The sequence below is a fragment of the Borostomias antarcticus genome (assembly GCF_949987555.1).
Source record: "Borostomias antarcticus genome assembly, chromosome: 15".
Classification (NCBI taxonomy): Eukaryota; Metazoa; Chordata; class Actinopteri; order Stomiiformes; family Stomiidae; genus Borostomias; species Borostomias antarcticus.
In genome coordinates this window covers 2,147,937-2,169,754 of record NC_140248.1, presented here as the reverse complement: position 1 = coordinate 2,169,754, position 21,818 = coordinate 2,147,937, and the positions used below count along the sequence as shown (strand labels likewise).

The 21,818-nt window shown below is 52.6% G+C and overlaps 1 protein-coding gene across 1 annotated transcript in view; it reads left to right on the top strand.

Annotated features, from left to right (window-relative positions):
* The first annotated feature begins 2,415 nt into the window (after positions 1–2,415).
* dtx2 (deltex 2, E3 ubiquitin ligase) overlaps positions 2,416–21,818 on the top strand; it is a 29,616-nt gene continuing 10,213 nt past the window's right edge. The window contains exons 1-6 of the mRNA XM_084449607.1: positions 2,416–3,221; positions 4,476–5,064; positions 8,346–8,404; positions 11,734–11,801; positions 16,910–17,074; positions 17,505–17,666. Coding sequence (XP_084305733.1) covers positions 2,918–3,221; positions 4,476–5,064; positions 8,346–8,404; positions 11,734–11,801; positions 16,910–17,074; positions 17,505–17,666 — 1,347 coding nt within the window. The 5' untranslated portion in view covers positions 2,416–2,917. The remainder of the gene's footprint in view (positions 3,222–4,475; positions 5,065–8,345; positions 8,405–11,733; positions 11,802–16,909; positions 17,075–17,504; positions 17,667–21,818) is intronic.

The window sequence follows — 21,818 nt, the reverse complement described above, 5'->3', positions numbered from 1 at the left end:
TCGGCAGTGCTGCATGCATGTTACAACATCATTGTTAGCTTTATTAACATAACCACAGCCTACATTTATCTCTCTAACGTTAGGCTATCCATCTTACACCAGTCGGCCATTCGATAGCTGGAAGCGGTCAAATATCCCATTTCTGTCCATTCCTGGAAAGGGCTAATAATTGCTGTCAAATGATCACTCCAGTTTATCACCGTATCCCACTACCATTTCAACTATGCACAGGAGGTTGTCTTGTGGTCATTTTCATTAAAAAAATGATTAGCCTGATCAGTTTGTTGTATGTATTAAGCCCTTTTTGAGCGGTATGCTTGTATTAATAGCTTATAGCTTGCCATACTCACCAACCTTGGGACCTCAGAAATAGGGAGCATTTCCAAACCAAATTGCAGGGGGGGGGGGGGGCATTAAAAGCATTACAAATTAGACATTAAAAGCATTCAAACGAAATGTGAAACAGCATGACAACATACATATTCCTTGATTATTTGTATGCTGTGTTGTCCAGTCTGAGTTTGTCCTGTTCGTGATTGGTCTCGTGTTCCCACTCGATAGGCTTGCACCTTGACGTTGGTGAGTGGGCTTTAAACCAAGACGGGCCTTTGTGTATGTGTGTATGTATGTGGTTTGTGTTTTGTGTGTCATATTCTATTATTGAAATGTAATAACAGAAACAGTGTGCCTCCTCTAATCCTCACAGCTCAAGCCATTTTTAGGAGACCAGTTCACACCTCAACCAGACCTGCTGCGGTTTAGGACCTGCTTTAAGCCCTTTTTTGTGGTGTCCGTTTTCTGTGTTCTGTGTCAAGTAAGCCAACCCACCTTCAATGCAGTGTAGCCTCCACATTTGAATGGTTACAGCAGTCTTGTCGTCTACAAGCAACAGTCTCTGGCTTTGCATGGCAATTTATGTAGTATCATCCGAGTTCTACAAATGCTGTACTTTTTTGTACTGTAAGTAACCCCTCAATTATTCAATTTTACTGGGGAGCAGTGACCATAGCCTACTTGCCAACCCTCCTGACTTCCGCGGGAGATTCATAAATTTGAACTAGGTTGTGTAGTAGATAGGCTACAATAAATTAGGACAGATGCACATTTACTGAACAGCACAGACAAAAGTCGGACATTAAAAACAATTGCTCCATACACACATATATATATATATATATATATATAATGTTTCACATTTCGTTTTAATGCTTTTAATGTCTAATTTGTAATGCTTTTAATGCCCCCCCCCCCCCCCCCCCCCCCCGCAATTTGGTTTGGAAATGCTCCCTATTTCTGAGGTCCCAAGGTTGGTGAGTATGGCAAGCTATAAGCTATTAATACAAGCATACCGCTCAAAAAGGGCTTAATACATACAACAAACTGATCAGGCTAATCATTTTTTAATGAAAATGACCACAAGACCACCTCCTGTGCATAGTTGAAATGGTAGTGGGATACGGTGATAAACTGGAGTGATCATTTGACAGCAATTATTAGCCTTTTCCAGGAATGGACAGAAATGGGATATTTTTAGAATAACAGGAATTTATTCACATACAATGTAAAGGAGTTGATGTGTAGCATGAAGATGAAACGATACACTGAGTTTGGGTGTTTTCAGTCAAAGTTGGCGTTGACCGCTTCTAGCTATCGAATGGCCGACTGGTGTAAGATGGATAGCCTAACGTTAGAGAGATAAATGTAGGCTATGGTTATGTTAATAAAGCTAACAATGATGTTGTAACATGCATGCAGCACTGCCCATCTGATCTGAACGATTGATTCATTATTACCATGGATCGGTATTGGGATTGATCAAGGGCGAGTGTGAAATAGCAGCCACGAACTCAGCGGGTTATCCGAGATGCGGTAGCCGCGGCCAAAGCTCCTGCTGGCGGGGAGTGAAGCTCTTCAACTCGCCGGTCACTGGCTCCCTGGAGGAATTCAGCCTGGCTGCAATAACGTTATCGCGAACGGAATGAATACCATCTACTAGCAAACGAAACATGTTCAGTTATATTTAACCTGTTAAAACTAAGATGCCTGGATGAAAAAAAAATTTCTCCAATTGATATATTTGACAAAAACAGGTTAATATGCAAGCCGGTTTTCATTGCTAAATCAAAGCGGGGAGAGCCGAGAGAGCCGGGAACGTGCGTCTACATTTCAGATAAATGTGAACTTTTTCGTGGACGCGCGTCGGCCAGAAAAGCTCAACTGCGCAAGTACAAAAGTCACCGGAAATAGTCAAATGACTACAAATTTGCCAAGATGGCGCGGTTCGATAGGGCTTCATTGTTGATAGCGGCCAGTGAATGGAGTGGCTGTATCCAGTTCTATTAATACATCCATGGATGCTAGCTAGCTGTGAGCATGCACTCTGCAGCAGGGCTGGGAGACCAGGATGTTGTGAGATGCTAGCTAGCTGTGAGCATGCACTCTGAGCAGGGCTGGAGGACCAGGATGTTGTGAGAGGCTAGCTAGCTGTGAGCATGCACTCTGAGCAGGGCTGGGAGACCAGATACTAGATATCAGACTGGGATACCTCTTTCTTAAGCGGGCTTCTGCCAAAATGTCTTTGGATCTTTCATTCGTTTTTTTGCCACCTGGCCTCGAATCTGCCGTCTCTTTAAATATCTAAGAATGGCTCATTTTAATAAGACAAGCTGGATTGGGTTTCATTTCCAGGAAGCCCAAAACAAGATGCTAGCTAGCATGTTGTTGCTAGCAGGTTAGCTTGCTAACTACCGCTAGCCAGCTCAGACCAGACAGGCGGAGAATAACAGGCGGATAGAGGTTTTAATAGAAAGCTTGTGTATTGCTTGAAACGCCTCGAGAAAGGGGTACCTGAACCCAGCTATAGTAGCTTAGCTAGTCAGCTGGCTATCTGGATCTGACGCACTGCTAGCTGGCGGACATGGCCACTGCCCCTGGGTCCTGTGTGGGGCTCAATGGGTCCAGAAATGGACCCTCTATCTCGGCCTCAGCCTCGGGAGCAGCCGGCCCGTCCCAGCCCATGGTGGTGGTGTGGGAGTGGCAGGATGATCTGGGGTGCTGGAGACCCTACAGCGGCCCGGTGAGCGGGCACATCGAGCAGTCCTTCTCTCCGCGGGGACACAGGGGACCCGGGTCCACCAGCATCTGCCTGGGACAATCAGACCCGAGCCTGGCGCCTTATCTCATAGACATACCCAGCCTGAAGCAGTTCCGCCAGGACACAGGTACGTGATCATACCAGGCTGAGATAGACACAGGTACGTGCTGATTATACCAGGCTGAGAGAGCAGGTACGAGCTGCGGGCCAGTGAGGGACTGATCCGTCGGGCTTGTTGTAGCTGTTAGCCGCTTAACGGGTTAGCACGCTGCTGGTTAACGGGTTAGCACGCTGCTGGTTAACGGGTTAGGAGCTGCTGGTTAACGGGTTAGGAGCTGCTGGTTAACGGGTTAGCACGCTGCTGGTTAACGGGTTAGCACGCTGCTGTGGTTTTGATCAGCTGTTGCTAACAGTTATAGCTAATCAGTCGTCTTGCCTGCTTCAACGTACATTAATATCATGCAACACACAGAAATGCAAATGATCTGCCCTGTCAACTCTGTATCTCCAAGCAAATAGGCATGCTAATGTGTGTACAGTAGAGTCCTTGCTGACAGCCATTGCTAACCAGTTAGCTAGGTAGTTGACTTCCGAGGGTCAATGAAACAGCAGGTGTGTTTGTGAGTGTCAGAAATGCAATGAGCAGGTGGGGAAGAGCCAGGTAACTGTATAGCCCCGGTGGATGATCGCTGATGGATGGGTGGGGTAATAGAGGGAAAATGAAGAAAAACAGCAGGAAACAAACATCTGATCTCAGCTGGACAGGATGTACACTTTGCAGGGATTCAGATTCGTTATTCGTCACATGCAATACAGTGTACAGGCTCAGTGAAATGTTGCTACCGGCTCTGAGATGTGATCATAATCTACAACACAATTTTCAATTCACACAAGAAGTACCAATCAGTGCAGTATAAACATAAGACACCGGGATGGAAGGATTATGTACATGCTATATGGATATAAATAACTTGTGAGGGGGGGGGGGGGGGCATGGGTGTGTTATTACCATTCTGATGCATGATTTAATTGGGTGTTTATGAGGAATATGAGGAATACATGTATCTTTCACTTGCTGATACGGTTTCTAACCTATTCTCAGGTTCAGGTTACTTTATTTGTACCCGTAGTTAGATTTGGTTTGCAGCGGACGAGTCACCCATCTTGACTCACATTTACAGGAGACAAAGTAACATGGTAAAACTACTAGATTCCTATCATCACTAAACCACTAAAAGTTTAAATAAACAGATACACGTTGCTTCTATATCATCTGTACAATGTTGCTACGACTTGGTCATCTGAGTATTGAACATTCTCTCTGTACTGAACACGAATACAGAATGAATCTAATCGTCTTCTCAACGCACCCTCTCTCCAGGAAAGACGCGATCAGTCCGTCGCACCCTGTTCGCCCAGTCCTCAGGCTTGGGCAGCGGTGTATTCTGGGAGTGGGCCAACGACGAAGGAGGATGGACCCCTTATGAGACCCGGACCTCTATCCTCCTAGAGCACAGCTACCAGGCCCCACAGGCCACGGCAGACCTGGCTTCTCACGGCCTCAACTACATAGTGGACCTCACTGCTCTGGCCCAGGTCAACAAGGCCACAGGCTTCAGGCGACAGGTGCGTCGGCAGGGGAACCTCCCCTACCCGCTGGCCTCCGCCCCCTCGGTCATCCACTCGGGCCCCGCCTGCTCCTGCCATCAGTGTCTGAGCCACAGCGCCCCCGGCCCAATCCCCAGCCGGTCCCGACACTCCTTCTCGTCAGGCCAGCTGAGCAGGCCCAGCCTCCAGGGCCCGGGGAGGGCAACAGCGGCCCACCCCGCCTCCGTGTACTCACCCTACCCCAGGAGGCCTCTCTCTGTCGGGGGCATGGCCTGGGGCGGCCCCTGGCCCCCACCGCCCGCTGGTAGTCATCTACCTGGAACGCCGTTGTCCTACCCTAGCAGCAGTGCCAACGGCTTAAGGTAGGTTCAAGTGGCCGAGCTGAGGTTCCTTTTAAAAGAGCAGAACACACTCCAGTACAAAGGAGGGGTGCAGCCTTTTGTTTGTGGACTAGGAAACCAGATTTGTGACCTCATTCTTTCAGCTGGGTCAATAGGCCAGCTTGTGTTGGAAGGGTAACATTATATCATGTGTGTCTCACACACTTCCTTCCATTGTAGTACCACGTGCTACCTGCTAGTTTACTCATAAAAACATGGGAAGGTACAAAGCAAGGGAAAATATTAAAATGTCTGTATCATTATTTTATTACACTACCTCTGCCCAAGTATGAAGAGAAGCGTTTTGTTTTTGGTGCCTGTCTGTCTGTCTGCCTGTCTGTCTCTGTCTGTCTGTCTCTCTGTCTGTCTCTCTGCCTGTCTTGATTTGATTTGATTCACTTCATTTATCCCGAAGGAAATGCCAAGCAGCTCACTGTCTGTCTGTCCGTCTGATAGTCAGCAGCATTATGCAAAAACTACCAGACCGATTTTCATGAAACTGGTGGAAAGGTGTAGCATGGGCTAAGGAAGAACCCATTATATTTTGGAGCGGATCCAAAATAGCACTAGGTTACTGCTGTGGGGCCTGCCGTCTAGCTAGCTAGGTAGCTCAGACACATCCGTGTGAGAGAGCAGAGCCGGAGAGCACCCGTTCGGCTGACCCTAGATGTGTCAAACCCAGCTGCTCATCAACTGCCAGCGGTGATGGGCCACCAGTAGCCTATATTTTTGACATTTATCACCTCTTAAGTATCGGCACCCTAAAGTTAATGCACATGTTGATGTCATGCGTCACGGGCGGAGGTATGCACTCTCTGAGGGCCCTTGTATTCCAGATGTGTGTTAGAGTTGACCTTCAGGTCGGTGAACTTGTAAAATATCCTCACTGCTCTATAGACATTCCCAGGTACAGCCAGGCCTGTGGAGCCTGCAAACATTAGAATCAACACCAAAACCACTGGAGTTCCAAAGAGAATCTGAGTAAACAGGCAGAGACAGGATGGTGATGGGGAACTGAAATAGCCCCTCTTGATTTGGGGCGTGGGGCAGGGGTTGAGAGCTGAAACGGACCGTTTGTGCTCTGCCGTCTCTCAGGTGTCGTTGGACAATGAGGCATCAGCAGAATAACATGACAGAACAGGAAGTCAGGAGGAAACACGCTGCCCACCGGACTGAGGTCACGGTCTGACGTGGACCAGGAAGCCCTCATATAGACCACATTGTTTTCTCTGCATCGGCCGGGTCAGACTTTGAACCAAGGCTGTGCTAGCTCCTCATCAATCACTTACTCAATGGAAGGACCATAGATTTGTGAGTTTGGGGGGAGGGTTAGAGTAAGGGGTAGTTTGGGGGGAGGGTGAGAGTAAGGGGTAGTTTGGGGGGAGGGTGAGAGTAAGGGGTAGTTTTGGGGGAGGGTTAGAGTAAGGGGTAGGCTGAGAGAGAGTAAGGGGTAGGCTGGGAGAGAGTAAGGGGTAGTTTGGGGGGAGGGTGAGAGTAAGGGGTAGTTTGGGGGGAAGGTTAGAGTAAGGGGTAGTTTGGGGGGAGGGTTAGAGTAAGGGGTAGTTTGGGGGGAGGGTTAGAGTAAGGGGTAGGCTGAGAGAGAGTAAGGGGTAGGCTGGGAGAGAGTAAGGGGTAGTTTGGTGGGAGGGTGAGAGTAAGGGGTAGTTTGGGGGGAAGGTTAGAGTAAGGGGTAGTTTGGGGGGAGGGTTAGAGTAAGGGGTAGGCTGAGAGAGAGTAAGGGGTAGTTTGGGGGGAGGGTTAGAGTAAGGGGTAGTTTGGTGGGAGGGTTAGAGTAAGGGGTAGGCTGGGAGAGAGTAAGGGGTAGGCTGAGAGAGAGTAAGGGGTAGTTTGGGGGGAGGGTTAGAGTAAGGGGTAGTTTGGGGGGAGGGTTAGAGTAAGGGGTAGTTTGGGGGGAGGGTTAGAGTGAGGGGTAGTTTGGGGGGAGGGTTAGAGTGAGGGGTAGTTTGGGGGGAGGGTGAGAGTAAGGGGTAGTTTGGGGGGAGGGTTAGAGTGAGGGGTAGTTTGGGGGAGGGTTAGAGTAAGGGGTAGTTTGGGGGGAGGGTTAGAGTAAGGGGTAGTTTGGGGGGAGGGTTAGAGTAAGGGGTAGTTTGGGGGTAGGCTGAGAGAGAGTAAGGGGTAGTTTGGGAGAGAGTAAGGGGTAGTTTGGGGGGAGGGTTAGAGTAAGGGGTAGTTTAGGGGGAGGGTTAGAGTAAGGGGTAGTTTAGGGGGAGGGTTAGAGTGAGGGGTAGGCTGGGGGTAGGGTTAGAGAGAGTAAGGGGTAGTTTGGGGGGAGGGTTAGAGTAAGGGGTAGTTTGGGGGTAGGCTGAGAGAGAGTAAGGGGTAGTTTGGGGGGAGGGTTAGAGTAAGGAGTAGTTTGGGGGGAGGGTTAGAGAGAGTAAGGGGTAGGCTGGGGCTTTGCTTTTTCCTTCTTTTTATTATGCCTCCGCCAGGCGATAGACTGTCTGGAGGCGTTATGGTTCTGGGTTGTCCGTATGTCCGTCCGTCCGTATCATGTTTGTTAATGCAATATCTCGGGAACGCATTGACGGAATTTCTTCCCCTTTGGTACAAATGTTCACTGGCACTCAAGGATGAACTGCTTAGATCGTGGGGGTCAAAGTTCAAGGTCACTGTGACCTCACAAAATGTGTTTTTGGCCTGATGAACACAATATCTCAAGAAAGGCTTAATGGAATTTGTTCATATTGTCCAGTTGGACTTGAGGATTAACTGATTACATTGTGGGGGTCAAAGGTCAAGGGTCACTGACCTCACAAAAGGTGTTTTTGGCCTGCTGAACACGATATCTCAAGAACGGCTTGACAGAAATTGTACATATTTGGCCAAAATGTCCCGTTGGACTTAATTCGATTAATTGGATTAGATTTTGGTATTCAAATGTCAAAGGTCAAGGTCACCGTGACTGTGACATCACAAAAGGCACTTTTGAACACAAGCTAGCTAACAATAATGTTAATGCTAACGATAATACTAATGCTAGCTAGCTAACGCTAATTCTAATTCTAACACTAATGCTAGCTTTAGCTAGCTAGCGTTAGTGTTAGCTACCTAGTATTAGTGTTAGGGTTAGGTTAGAAGTTAGTTAGGATTAGGGTTAGTTAGGTTAACTGCAACTTGCATTGTTGGGTGGAGGCATTTAGTTAGTTAGTCTAGTTTTTTCTTCATACAAACACATACATGTACTGTACCTAAAGTTTCAGTAAAACTGTGTCCCAGTGATGAGCCTGTATCTTCCTCCACAGCGTTCCTGCCGTCCCTGTGCAGCTCAACGGGTCCAGTGGTGTCAGCTCAGCCCTGGCAGGTAAACAGGTCATAAACAACTCACCATGTCTACCATAGAAATCTATACATGTCATGGCCGCTGCAATCCCTTACATGAGCACATTCTTCACTGTGCTGATGTCACTTTACTCACTGGTATAAACGTGTAGAAGAAAGCATTGTGTTTTCACAAGGTAGCAGTTTGTCTTGTGAGTGTCAGTATGGCCAGGAGCAAAAAGATTTCCAACCATGAAGGAAATTAAAATGTGCTCGATGGCAACAGCGTCTTTGTCTCAGTCCAAGTAGCTTAGCTCTTCTTGAATAGTCACTGAACATAAGTCACCTTGGAGGATTCAGTACAAAATGGTTACAAGCAGTAATACACTGTACAACCAACAGGTTTATATGATAGACCTGACACGGACATATTTCAGATAGAAAGCATTCGTTGACTGGGGATACAAAGCTCCTTTGTAAATTCAGTGGCGATGGTAATAGCCCTATCGCCTCCTGACAGGAAAGAGCGTCTTTGTGTGTCTCTGGACTGCGATCCTCTCACATCCATGTCTGTGATCTCCACAGGCCAGCACCCTGCTGTGGTGTGACTGGTTTGTTATGGAGGGCTGGACAAACGTGTTTGCTTTTCTGGGTTTTTCAAGGGTTTGACAGAAAAGTGGTTTAGCTGTCGACTCCTAGAATCAGAAAAGTATCTGTGTGTCTCACCCAATACATATGGGTGTCCATTTTCTCTCGGCAGGGTGGCCCATAGGTTGGAAAGCTTGTGACATCACACAAACATGTTATTTGCCTACGGCTTAAGGCTCTTTTTGGACAAAAAGTAGTTTCAATGTAAGAAGATATTTACATCTTTTTCTCTCAAATATTTGCTGTGCTTTAAGTAATTCTATTCGGTTAGGAATGATAAACGACACAAGATTTGACAGTAAAAAGGCAATCTGTGACATTTTATGGGCGTACTTTGTTATAACAGAATAGGTCCATTGCTCACGTTTATGAATACATCAGGATTAGTCCCACACATCTCAGTGTGAACAGAATGACCGCTCACTGGTGAGGCTCTGTTCCTGCCCAGATGACCCCCCCCCCCCCCCTCCCGCTCCAAGTCCCTTCCAGTTGGTGCCCCCCCCCCCGCCTTGTACCCTCCACAGTCGGTCACTGCTTTCTCCTGCATTTCTCATCCCTATGGCCCCCCCCCCCCTCCCTCCTGCATGTCTCCACTGCCCCCCCCCCCACCATTCTAGGCATGGCCTCCATTTTGATGTCAGCAGTGGGACTCGGCGTGCGCTTCATCAGCGCCCCCCTCCCCCAGCAACACCAGCCTCCTCCTCCTCCTGCTCTGCCCCCTCCCAGCGGCAGGCCCAGCAAAGCCCCCAGCAGCAGCTCCGTTAGGAGGGCAAAGAGGCAGCACAGGACAGGTAGCTACGCCAACCGCCTCCGCCCCCCACCCCCGCCTCCGCCCCCCTACCCCCCTGACCCCTGACCCCTGCTCCGTCTGCTGCGTGGTCCAGCCTCCCAGCTCCACAGCTCACTCATACTCCCTTCTTCTGATGTGTGAGATCAGTGGCCCGCCGGCTTCAACAGTCCTGCTTGTCCATGTCAGAAGCCTGCTTGTGGATTTGGCCCAGATATTCTGAGTTTTAGGATTGTTTGTCAGTGGTTCTGTCATGTTAGCGTCTCTCCTTTTGCTGGAATATTTAGGCTTTACTCTTTGAATCCCCCCAATCTAACTTGCACTGTGTATTGAACATTTTTTGAAGACATTATTGACATTGGCAGTTGAATGCAAATAATATCTTTCATTATCTTCTCCTCACAACTAGAGACCTCAAAGGCGATGTATTTGGATTGATCTCTACAGAGTTAATGATGGATGTTTTCATGCTTTTTTGCCTGTTCTCTAATTGCATTCCATCGCTTCCATGTATTGCCATCATCCATTACTGAGCTATCATTCACATCCAATCAGCAGCATTTGCCTTGTTTTCACGGCAGCTTCTGTGGTTTTAATTACCAACAAGTGCTACTTATTCCTTCAGAAAGAAAGGTTTCCCACCACATTAGTGGTCCAACTTGGATAACTAAACTTGAGCAGGACATGGACATTCAAGTTTCATATCAGTCTGAAAACTAGATTCATTGAAAGCTGACTGCTTACTACTTGCCCTCCATCTTGTTCTAGAACAAACTGACACTCACAAAACAAACTAACACTGGCTCTAAGAGTGAGGGACTGTGTGTGTGTGTGTGTGCTTCTTCAGGATTGGTGGATTCTGTGTGTGTGCTTCTTCAGGATTGGTGGATTAGGGTCAATCTTTAGCCCTCTTTCTCTTCTCTTCCAACCACAACTGTCCGACAAGAAGACAGTGAGATGCTTCATCCTGTCAGTTCTCATTAGGCCTCACATCTGTACAGTGCTGTGCTGTTGCATGGTAGACATCCACCCCAAAGAATTACGCTTTTGAACTGAGTGCTAACACAGGGTGTGTCAGTATTTTTGAGTGACCCATTTATATTGAAGCAGATCTTGTGTCAGTGTTATGGAGACATAAAAACGGAATTCCTTATTTATGTTCTTAAATGTAAAACACTAGTTTTACTGCAATGACTGAAATTGGTGAACTAAAATGTGACAAAATTCTGGAACATCCCCCCTCACTTCTCATCAAGTATCAGTGACCCAGTCTGTCTTATCCTCATCTGATTCTGTGCGTGTGTGTGCGCGTGTGCGTGAGCGTGCGTGAGCGTGTGTGAGCGTGTGTGAGCGTGTGCGTGTGTGTGAGCGTGTGTGTGAGCATGTGTGTGTGTGAGTGTGCGTGTGAGTGTGCGTGTGAGTGTGCGTGTGAGTGTGTGTGAGCGTGTGTGAGCGTGTGTGAGCGTGCGTGTGAGTGCGTGTGAGTGCGTGTGAGTGCGTGTGAGTGCGTGTGAGCGTGTGTGAGCGTGTGAGCGTGTGTGTGTGAGCGTGTGTGTGTGAGTGAGTGTGTGTGAGTGTGTGTGAGTGTGTGTGAGCGTGTGTGAGTGTGTGTGAGCGTGTGTGAGCGTGTGTGAGCGTGTGTGTGTGAGCGTGTGTGTGTGAGCGTGTGTGTGAGCGTGTGTGTGAGCGTGTGTGTGAGCGTGTGTGTGAGCGTGTGTGTGAGCGTGTGAGTGTGTGTGAGTGTGTGTGTGTGTGAGTGTGTGAGCGTGTGTGTGAGCGTGTGTGAGCGTGTGTGTGTGAGCGTGTGTGAGCGTGTGTGTGTGAGCGTGTGTGAGCGTGTGTGTGTGAGCGTGTGTGAGTGTGTGTGTGTGTGTGAGCGTGTGTGCGCTCACGCCGGGCGGCGCTCCAGCAGTGTTCATTGTATCTTCTCCTCTCAGCCACGGCCCAGAAACCAGAGGACGTGATTCACCGCTACATGGAGGAAGTGGCATCAGCCCCCGACGAGGTGCGCATCTCAATACCCCCTCCATCTCAATACCCCCCATCTCAATACCCCCCATCTCAATACCCCCCATCTCAATACCCCCCATCTCAATACCCCGCATCTCAATACCCCCTCCATCTCAATACCCCCTCCATCTCAATACCCCCCATCTCAATACCCCCCATCTCAATACCCCGCATCTCAATACCCCCCATCTCAATACCCCCCATCTCAATACCCCCTCCATCTCAATACCCCCTCCATCTCAATACCCCGCATCTCAATACCCCCCCATCTCAATACCCCCTCCATCTCAATACCCCCCATCTCAATACCCCCTCCATCTCAATACCCCCTCCATCTCAATACCCCCTCCATCTCAATACCCCCCATCTCAATACCCCCCCATCTCAATACCCCCTCCATCTCAATACCCCCCATCTCAATACCCCGCATCTCAATACCCCCCATCTCAATACCCCCCATCTCAATACCCCCTCCATCTCAATACCCCCTCCATCTCAATACCCCCTCCATCTCAATACCCCCTCCATCTCAATACCCCCTCCATCTCAATACCCCCCATCTCAATACCCCCCATCTCAATACCCCCTCCATCTCAATACCCCCTCCATCTCAATACCCCCTCCATCTCAATACCCCCTCCATCTCAATACCCCCCATCTCAATACCCCGCATCTCAATACCCCCCATCTCAATACCCCCTCCATCTCAATACTCCCTCCATCTCAATACCCCCCATCTCAATACCCCCTCCATCTCAATACCCCCTCCATCTCAATACCCCCTCCATCCCAATACCCCCTCCATCTCAATACCCCCTCCATCCCAATACCCCCTCCATCTCAATACCCCCTCCATCTCAATACCCCCTCCATCCCAATACCCCCTCCATCTCAATACCCCCTCCATCTCAATACCCCCTCCATCCCAATACCCCCTCCATCTCAATACCCCGCATCTCAATACCCCGCATCTCAATACCCCCTCCATCTCAATACCCCGCATCTCAATACCCCCTCCATCTCAATACCCCGCATCTCAATACCCCGCATCTCAATACCCCCTCCATCTCAATACCCCCTCCATCTCAATACCCCCTCCATCTCAATACCCCCTCCATCTCAATACCCCCTCCATCTCAATACCCCGCATCTCAATACCCCCTCCATCTCAATACCCCCTCCATCTCAATACCCCCTCCATCTCAATACCCCCCCCATCTCAATACCCCCTCCATCTCAATACCCCGCATCTCAATACCCCCCGCATCTCAATACCCCCTCCATCTCAATACCCCTCATCTCAATACCCCCTCCATCTCAATACCCCCTCCATCTCAATACCCCCTCCATCTCAATACCCCCTCCATCTCAATACCCCCTCCATCTCAATACCCCCTCCATCTCAATACCCCCTCCATCTCAATACCCCCTCCATCTCAATACCCCCTCCATCTCAATACCCCCCATCTCAATACCCCCCATCTCAATACCCCCCATCTCAATACCCCCTCCATCTCAATACCCCCCATCTCAATACCCCCTCCATCTCAATACCCCCTCCATCTCAATACCCCCTCCATCTCAATACCCCCTCCATCTCAATACCCCCTCCATCTCAATACCCCCTCCATCTCAATACCCCCTCCATCTCAATACCCCCTCCATCTCAATACCCCCTCCATCTCAATACCCCGCATCTCAATACCCCCCATCTCAATACCCCCTCCATCTCAATACCCCCTCCATCTCAATACCCCCTCCATCTCAATACCCCCTCCATCTCAATACCCCCTCCATCTCAATACCCCCTCCATCTCAATACCCCCTCCATCTCAATACCCCCTCCATCTCAATACCCCCTCCATCTCAATACCCCCTCCATCTCAATACCCCCTCCATCTCAATACCCCCTCCATCTCAATACCCCCCATCTCAATACCCCCCATCTCAATACCCCCATCTCAATACCCCCCATCTCAATACCCCCCATCTCAATACCCCCATCTCAATACCCCCATCTCAATACCCCGCATCTCAATACCCCCTCCATCTCAATACCCCCTCCATCTCAATACCCCCTCCATCTCAATACCCCCCCATCTCAATACCCCCCCATCTCAATACCCCCTCCATCTCAATACCCCCTCCATCTCAATACCCCCCCCATCTCAATACCTCCTCCATCTCAATACCCCCTCCATCTCAATACCCCCTCCATCTCAATACCCCCTCCATCTCAATACCCCCTCCATCTCAATACCCACTCCATCTCAATACCCCCCATCTCAATACCCATTCCATCTCAATACCCCCTCCATCTCAATACCCCCATCTCAATACCCCCCATCTTAATACCCCCTCCATCTCAATACCCCCCATCTCAATACCCCCTCCATCTCAATACCCCCCATCTCAATACCCCCCATCTCAATACCCCCTCCATCTCAATACCCCCTCCATCTCAATACCCCCTCCATCTCAATACCCCCCATCTCAATACCCCCCATCTCAATACCCCCCATCTCAATACCCCCCATCTCAATACCCCCCATCTCAATACCCCCTCCATCTCAATACCCCCTCCATCTCAATACCCCCTCCATCTCAATACCCCCTCCATCTCAATACCCCCTCCATCTCAATACCCCCTCCATCTCAATACCCCCTCCATCTCAATACCCTCCATCTCAATACCCCCCATCTCAATACCCCCTCCATCTCAATACCCCCTCCATCTCAATACCCCCCATCTCAATACCCCCCATCTCAATACCCCCTCCATCTCAATACCCCCTCCATCTCAATACCCCCCATCTCAATACCCCCCATCTCAATACCCCCCCCATCTCAATACCCCCTCCATCTCAATACCCCCCATCTCAATACCCCCTCCATCTCAATACCCCCTCCATCTCAATACCCTCCATCTCAATACCCCCCATCTCAATACCCCCCATCTCAATACCCCCTCCATCTCAATACCCCCCATCTCAATACCCCCTCCATCTCAATACCCCCCATCTCAATACCCCGCATCTCAATACCCCCTCCATCTCAATACCCCCTCCATCTCAATACCCCCTCCATCTCAATACCCCCTCCATCTCAATACCCCTCCATCTCAATACCCCCTACATCTCAATACCCCCTACATCTCAATACCCCCCCATCTCAATACCCCCCCATCTCAATACCCCTCCATCTCAATACCTCCCCATCTCAATACCTCCCCATCTCAATACCTTCCATCTCAATACCCCCTCCATCTCAATACCCCCCCATCTCAATACCCCCCCATCTCAATACCCCTCCATCTCAATACCCCCTCCATCTCAATACCTCCCCATCTCAATACCTCCCCATCTCAATACCCCCATCTCAATACCCCCTTCGTCTCAATACCCCCCATCTCAATAAACCCCCATCTCAATAACCCCCTCCATCTCAATACCTCCCCATCTCAATAAACCCCCATCTCAATACCCCCTCCATCTCAATACCCCCTCCATCTCAATTACCCCCCATCTCAATTACCCCCCATCTCAATACCCCCTCCATCTCAATACCCCCTCCATCTCAGTACCACCCCATCTCAATACCCCCTCCATCTCAGTACCACCCCATCTCAATACCCCCCCATCTCAATACCTCCTCATCTCAATACCCCCCCCATCTCAATACCTCCCCATCTCAATACCCCCTTCATCTCAATCCCCCCCATCTCAATACCTCCCCATCTCAATACCTCCCCATCTCAATACCCCCCCCATCTCAATACCCCCTCCATCTCAATACCCCCCCATCTCAATACCTCCCCATCTCAATACCCCCTTCATCTCAATCCCCCCCATCTCAATACCTCCCCATCTCAATACCTCCCCATCTCAATACCCCCTCCATCTCAATACCCCCCATCTCAATACCCCCCATCTCAATACCTCCCCATCTCAATACTCACTCCATCTCAATACCTCCCTATCTCAATACCCCCTCATCTCAATACCCCCTCCATCTCAATACCTCCCCATCTCAATACCCCTCCATCTCAATACCCCTCCATCTCAATACCTCCCCATCTCAATACCCCCTCCATGTCAATACCTCCCCATCTCAATACCCCCATCTCAATACCCCCTCCATCTCAATACCCCCTCCATCTCAATACCCCCATCTCAATACCTCCCTATCTCAATACCTCCCTATCTCAATACCTCCCCATCTCAATACCCCTCCATCTCAATACCTCCCTATCTCAATACCTCCCCATCTCAATACCTCCCCATCTCAATACCTCCCCATCTCAATACCCCTCCATCTCAATACCTCCCCATCTCAATACCCCCTCCATCTCAATACCCCCCCATCTCAATACCTCCCCATCTCAATACCCCTCCATCTCAATACCTCCCTATCTCAATACCCCTCCATCTATTGGGGGGGGTATTGAGATGAAGGGGGTATTGAGATGGGGAGGTATTGACCTCCCCATCTCAATACCCCCTTCATCTCAATACCCCCCCCATCTCAATAACCCCTTTCCATCTCAATACCTCCCCATCTCAATACCTCCCCATCTCAATAAACCCCCATCTCAATACCCCTCCATCTCAATACCCCCTCCATCTCAATACCCCCTCCATCTCAATACCCCCTCCATCTCAATACCCCTCCATCTCAATACCCCTCCATCTCAATATCCCCTCCATCTCAGTACCCCCCCCATCTCAATACCCCCTCCATCCCAATACCTCCCCATCTCAATACCTCCCCATCTCAATACCTCCCCATCTCAAAACCCCCCCTCACCTGCACCTCACACACTCCTCCTCAAAGGGCTGGCTTGTAGAAGAGACCAGCATTGGTAACTCTATCTTCCTGATGCGCTAGAAGCCTTGCATGACTCAGCCCTTCCACATTTGAACAATACTGTCAAACAGCATTTCAGTATTTCAATCTGTATCCTCCTTTCGTTCAATATTGCATTTGGTGTGTAAATGAACAATGAAGCAGCTCAAATCAGTCTAACCTAGTGTTCGACCCCTGACCCCCACATGTGTCCAGCCTGTCCTCTCATAATGATGTCCCTCCTCCCCGCGTCTCTAGGACTGTCTCATCTGTATGGACCGGCTGTCCTGTCCCTCAGGGTATGACGGGGCATCTGACGGGGGGGCCCGGTCCATCCCACCCAGCGCTGTGGGGAAGTTCACTAAGTGTGGACACGCCCTCCACATGCTCTGCATGCTGGCCATGTACAACAACGGAACCAAGGTACTGCACAGCCACCGGCTCGGCTGACTACTGGACCTGCTTGTTTTTTTGAACATTTATTAAAACAGGTTCCTTGACAAATTCACACACAGCTTTATGTACAAAAGTATTGGCATGTGAAAACTGAATGGATATTTTACAATAACATCTGGCATTAACAAAAGATCTAAGACCGTATACATCACACCAGACTACACCTCACAGATTCTTACAGTCTGGTCACTACATGCTTGTTTTTGATAATTGCGCCGTTGTGCTTCTGATTTCTAGGAAACATCTCATTCCATAAACCTGGAACTTGATCAGCAGTTTTATTAATTTGTATTTTTAACCATGATTCAAGGAAATTGATGACAGCAATTTAGATAAGCTTAGGCCTGCTGGGGGGAGAGAGATGGATTGTGGGTGATGTAGTTTCTGTGTGGTCCAGGATGGCAGCCTCCAGTGCCCCTCCTGCAAGACAATCTACGGGGAGAAGACGGGGACTCAGCCCAAGGGCAAGATGGAGATCTACAGCATCTCCCAGTCACTCCCCGGACACCCCAGCTGTGGTACCATCCAGATCATCTACAGCATCCCCCCCGGGACGCAGGTACACTCCCCCTACCGTACCCCCTTCCCTACCCCCTACCCTACCCCCTCCACTACCCCCTACCGTACCCCCTACCCTACCCCCTCCACTACCCCCTCCACTACCCCCTACCCTACCCCCTCCACTACCCCCTACCCTACCCCCTACCCTACCCCCTCCACTACCCCCTACCCTACCCCCTACCCTACCCCCTCCACTACCCCCTACCCTACCCCCTCCACTACCCCCTACCCTACCCCCTCCACTACCCCCTACCGTACCCCCTACCCTACCCCCTCCACTACCCCCTACCCTACCCCCTCCACTACCCCCTACCCTACCCCCTCCACTACCCCCTCCACTACCCCCTACCGTACCCCCTACCCTACCCCCTCCACTACCCCCTACCGTACCCCCTTCCCTACCCCCTACCCTACCCCCTCCACTACCCCCTACCCTACCCCCTACCGTACCCCCTACCCTACCCCCTCCACTACCCCCTCCACTACCCCCTACCCTACCCCCTACCCTACCCCCTCCACTACCCCCTACCCTACCCCCTACCCTACCCCCTCCACTACCCCCTACCCTACCCCCTCCACTACCCCCTACCCTACCCCCTCCACTACCCCCTACCCTACCCCCTACCCTACCCCCTCCACTACCCCCTACCGTACCCCCTACCCTACCCCCTACCCTACCCCCTCCACTACCCCCTACCCTACCCCCTCCACTACCCCCTACCGTACCCCCTACCCTACCCCCTCCACTACCCCCTACCCTACCCCCTCCACTACCCCCTACCCACTACCCTACCCCCTACCCCCTACCCTACCCCCTCCACTACCCCCTACCGTACCCCCTACCCTACCCCCTACCCTACCCCCTCCACTACCCTACCCACTACCCTACCCCCTACCCTACCCCCTCCACTACCCCCTACCCTACCCCCTCCACTACCCCCTACCCTACCCCCTCCACTACCCCCTACCCTACCCCCTACCCTACCCCCTCCACTACCCCCTACCGTACCCCCTACCCTACCCCCTCCACTACCCCCTACCCTACCCCCTCCACTACCCCCTACCGTACCCCCTACCCTACCCCCTACCCCCTACCCTACCCCCTCCACTACCCCCTACCCTACCCCCTCCACTACCCCCTACCGTACCCCCTACCCTACCCCCTACCCTACCCCCTACCCTACCCCCTCCACTACCCCCTACCGTACCCCCTACCCTACCCCCTCCACTACCCCCTACCCTACCCCCTCCACTACCCCCTACCCTACCCACTACCCTACCCCCTACCCCCTACCCTACCCCCTCCACTACCCCCTACCGTACCCCCTACCCTACCCCCTACCCTACCCCCTCCACTACCCTACCCACTACCCTACCCCCTACCCTACCCCCTCCACTACCCCCTACCCTACCCCCTACCCTACCCCCTCCACTACCCCCTACCCTACCCCCTACCCTACCCCCTCCACTACCCCCTACCCTACCCCCTACCCTACCCCCTACCGTACCCCCTACCCTACCCCCTCCACTACCCCCTCCACTACCCCCTACCGTACCCCCTACCCTACCCCCTACCCCCTACCCTACCCCCTCCACTACCCCCTACCCTACCCCCTCCACTACCCCCTACCCTACCCCCACCACTACCCCCTACCGTACCCCCTACCCTACCCCCTCCACTACCCCCTACCGTACCCCCTACCCTACCCCCTCCACTACCCCCTCCACTACCCCCTACCGTACCCCCTACCCTACCCCCTACCCTACCCCCTCCACTACCCCCACCACTACCCCCTACCCTACCCCCTACCGTACCCCCTACCCTACCCCCTACCCTACCCCCTCCACTACCCCCACCACTACCCCCTACCCTACCCCCTACCCTACCCCCTCCACTACCCCCACCACTACCCCCTACCCTACCCCCTCCACTACCCCCTACCCTACCCCCTACCGTACCCCCTACCCTACCCCCTACCCTACCCCCACCACTACCCCCTACCCTACCCCCTCCACTACCCCCTACCCTACCCCCTACCCTACCCCCTCCACTACCCCCACCACTACCCCCTACCCTACCCCCTCCACTACCCCCACCACTACCCCCTACCCTACCCCCTCCACTACCCCCTACCGTACCCCCTACCCCCTACCCTACCCCCTCCACTACCCCCACCACTACCCCCTACCCTACCCCCTCCACTACCCCCACCACTACCCCCTACCCTACCCCCTCCACTACCCCCTACACTACCCCCTACCGTACCCCCACCACTACCCCCTCCACTACCCCCTACACTGCCCCCACCACTACCCCCTACCCTACCCCCTCCACTACCCCCACCACTACCCCCTACCCTACCCCCTCCACTACCCCCTCCACTACCCCCTACCCTACCCCCTCCACTACCCCCTACCGTACCCCCTACACTGCCCCCTCCACTACCCGCTACACTACCCCCTACCCTACCCCCTCCACTACCCCCTACACTGCCCCCTACACTGCCCCCACCACTACCCCCTACCCTACCCCCTACCCTACCCCCTCCACTACCCCCTACCGTACCCCCTACACTGCCCCCTCCACTACCCGCTACACTGCCCCCACCACTACCCCCTCCACTACCCCCTACCCTACCCCCTCCACTACCCCCTACACTGCCCCCTACACTGCCCCCACCACTACCCCCTACCCTACCCCCTACCCTACCCCCTCCACTACCCCCACCCCTACCCCCTACACTACCCCCTACCCTACCCCCTCCACTACCCCCACCACTACCCCCTACCCTACCCCCTACACTACCCCCTCCACTACCCCCTACACTGCCCCCACCACTACCCCCTCCACTACCCCCTACCCTACCCCCTACCCTACCCCCTCCACTACACCCTACCCTACCCCCTCCACTACCCCCTACACTACCACCTCCACTACCCCCTACACTGCCCCCACCCCTACCCCCTACCCTACCCCCTCCACTACCCCCACCCCTACCCCCTACACTACCCCCTACCCTACCCCCTCCACTACCCCCACCACTACCCCCTACCCTACCCCCTACACTACCCCCTCCACTACCCCCTACACTGCCCCCTCCACTACCCCCACCACTACCCCCTACCCTACCCCCTACCCTACCCCCTACCCTACCCCCTACACTACCCCCTCCACTACCCCCTCCACTACCCCCTACCCTACCCCCTACCCTACCCTACCCCCTCCACTACCCCCTACCCTACCCCCTCCACTACCCCCTACACTACCCCCTCCACTACCCCCTACCCTACCCCCTACCCTACCCCCTCCACTACCCCCTCCACTACCCCCTCCACTACCCCCTACCCTACCCCCTACACTACCCCCTACCCTACCCCCTCCACTACCCCCTCCACTACCCCCTCCACTACCCCCTACACTGCCCCCTACACTGCCCCCACCACTACCCCCTACCCTACCCCCTCCACTACCCCCTCCACTACCCCCTACACTACCCCCTACACTGCCCCCTACACTACCCCCTACCGTACCCCCTACACTGCCCCCTACACTACCCCCTCCACTACCCCCTACACTACCCCCTCCACTACCCCCTACACTACCACCTCCACTACCCCCTACACCACCTACCCTACCCCCTACCCTACCCCCTCCACTACCCCCTACCCTACCCCCTCCACTACCCCCTACCCTACCCCCTCCACTACCCCCTCCACTACCCCCACCACTACCCCCTACACTGCCCCCTACCCTACCCCCTCCACTACCCCCTCCACTGCCCCCACCACTACCCCCTACACTGCCCCCTACACTACCCCCTACCGTACCCCCTACACTGCCCCCTCCACTACCCCCTCCACTACCCCCTACCCTACCCCCTACCCTACCCCCCACACTGCCCCCTCCACTACCCCCTCCACTACCCCCTCCACTACCCCCTCCACTACCCCCTCCACTGCCCCCTCCACTGCCCCCTACACTGCCCCCTACACTGCCCCCTACACTGCCCCCTACACTACCCCCTCCACTACCCCCTCCACTACCCCCTACCCTACCCCCTCCACTACCCCCACCCCCTACCCTACCCCCTACCCTACCCCCTCCACTACCCCCTCCACTACCCCCTACCGTACCCCCTACACTGCCCCC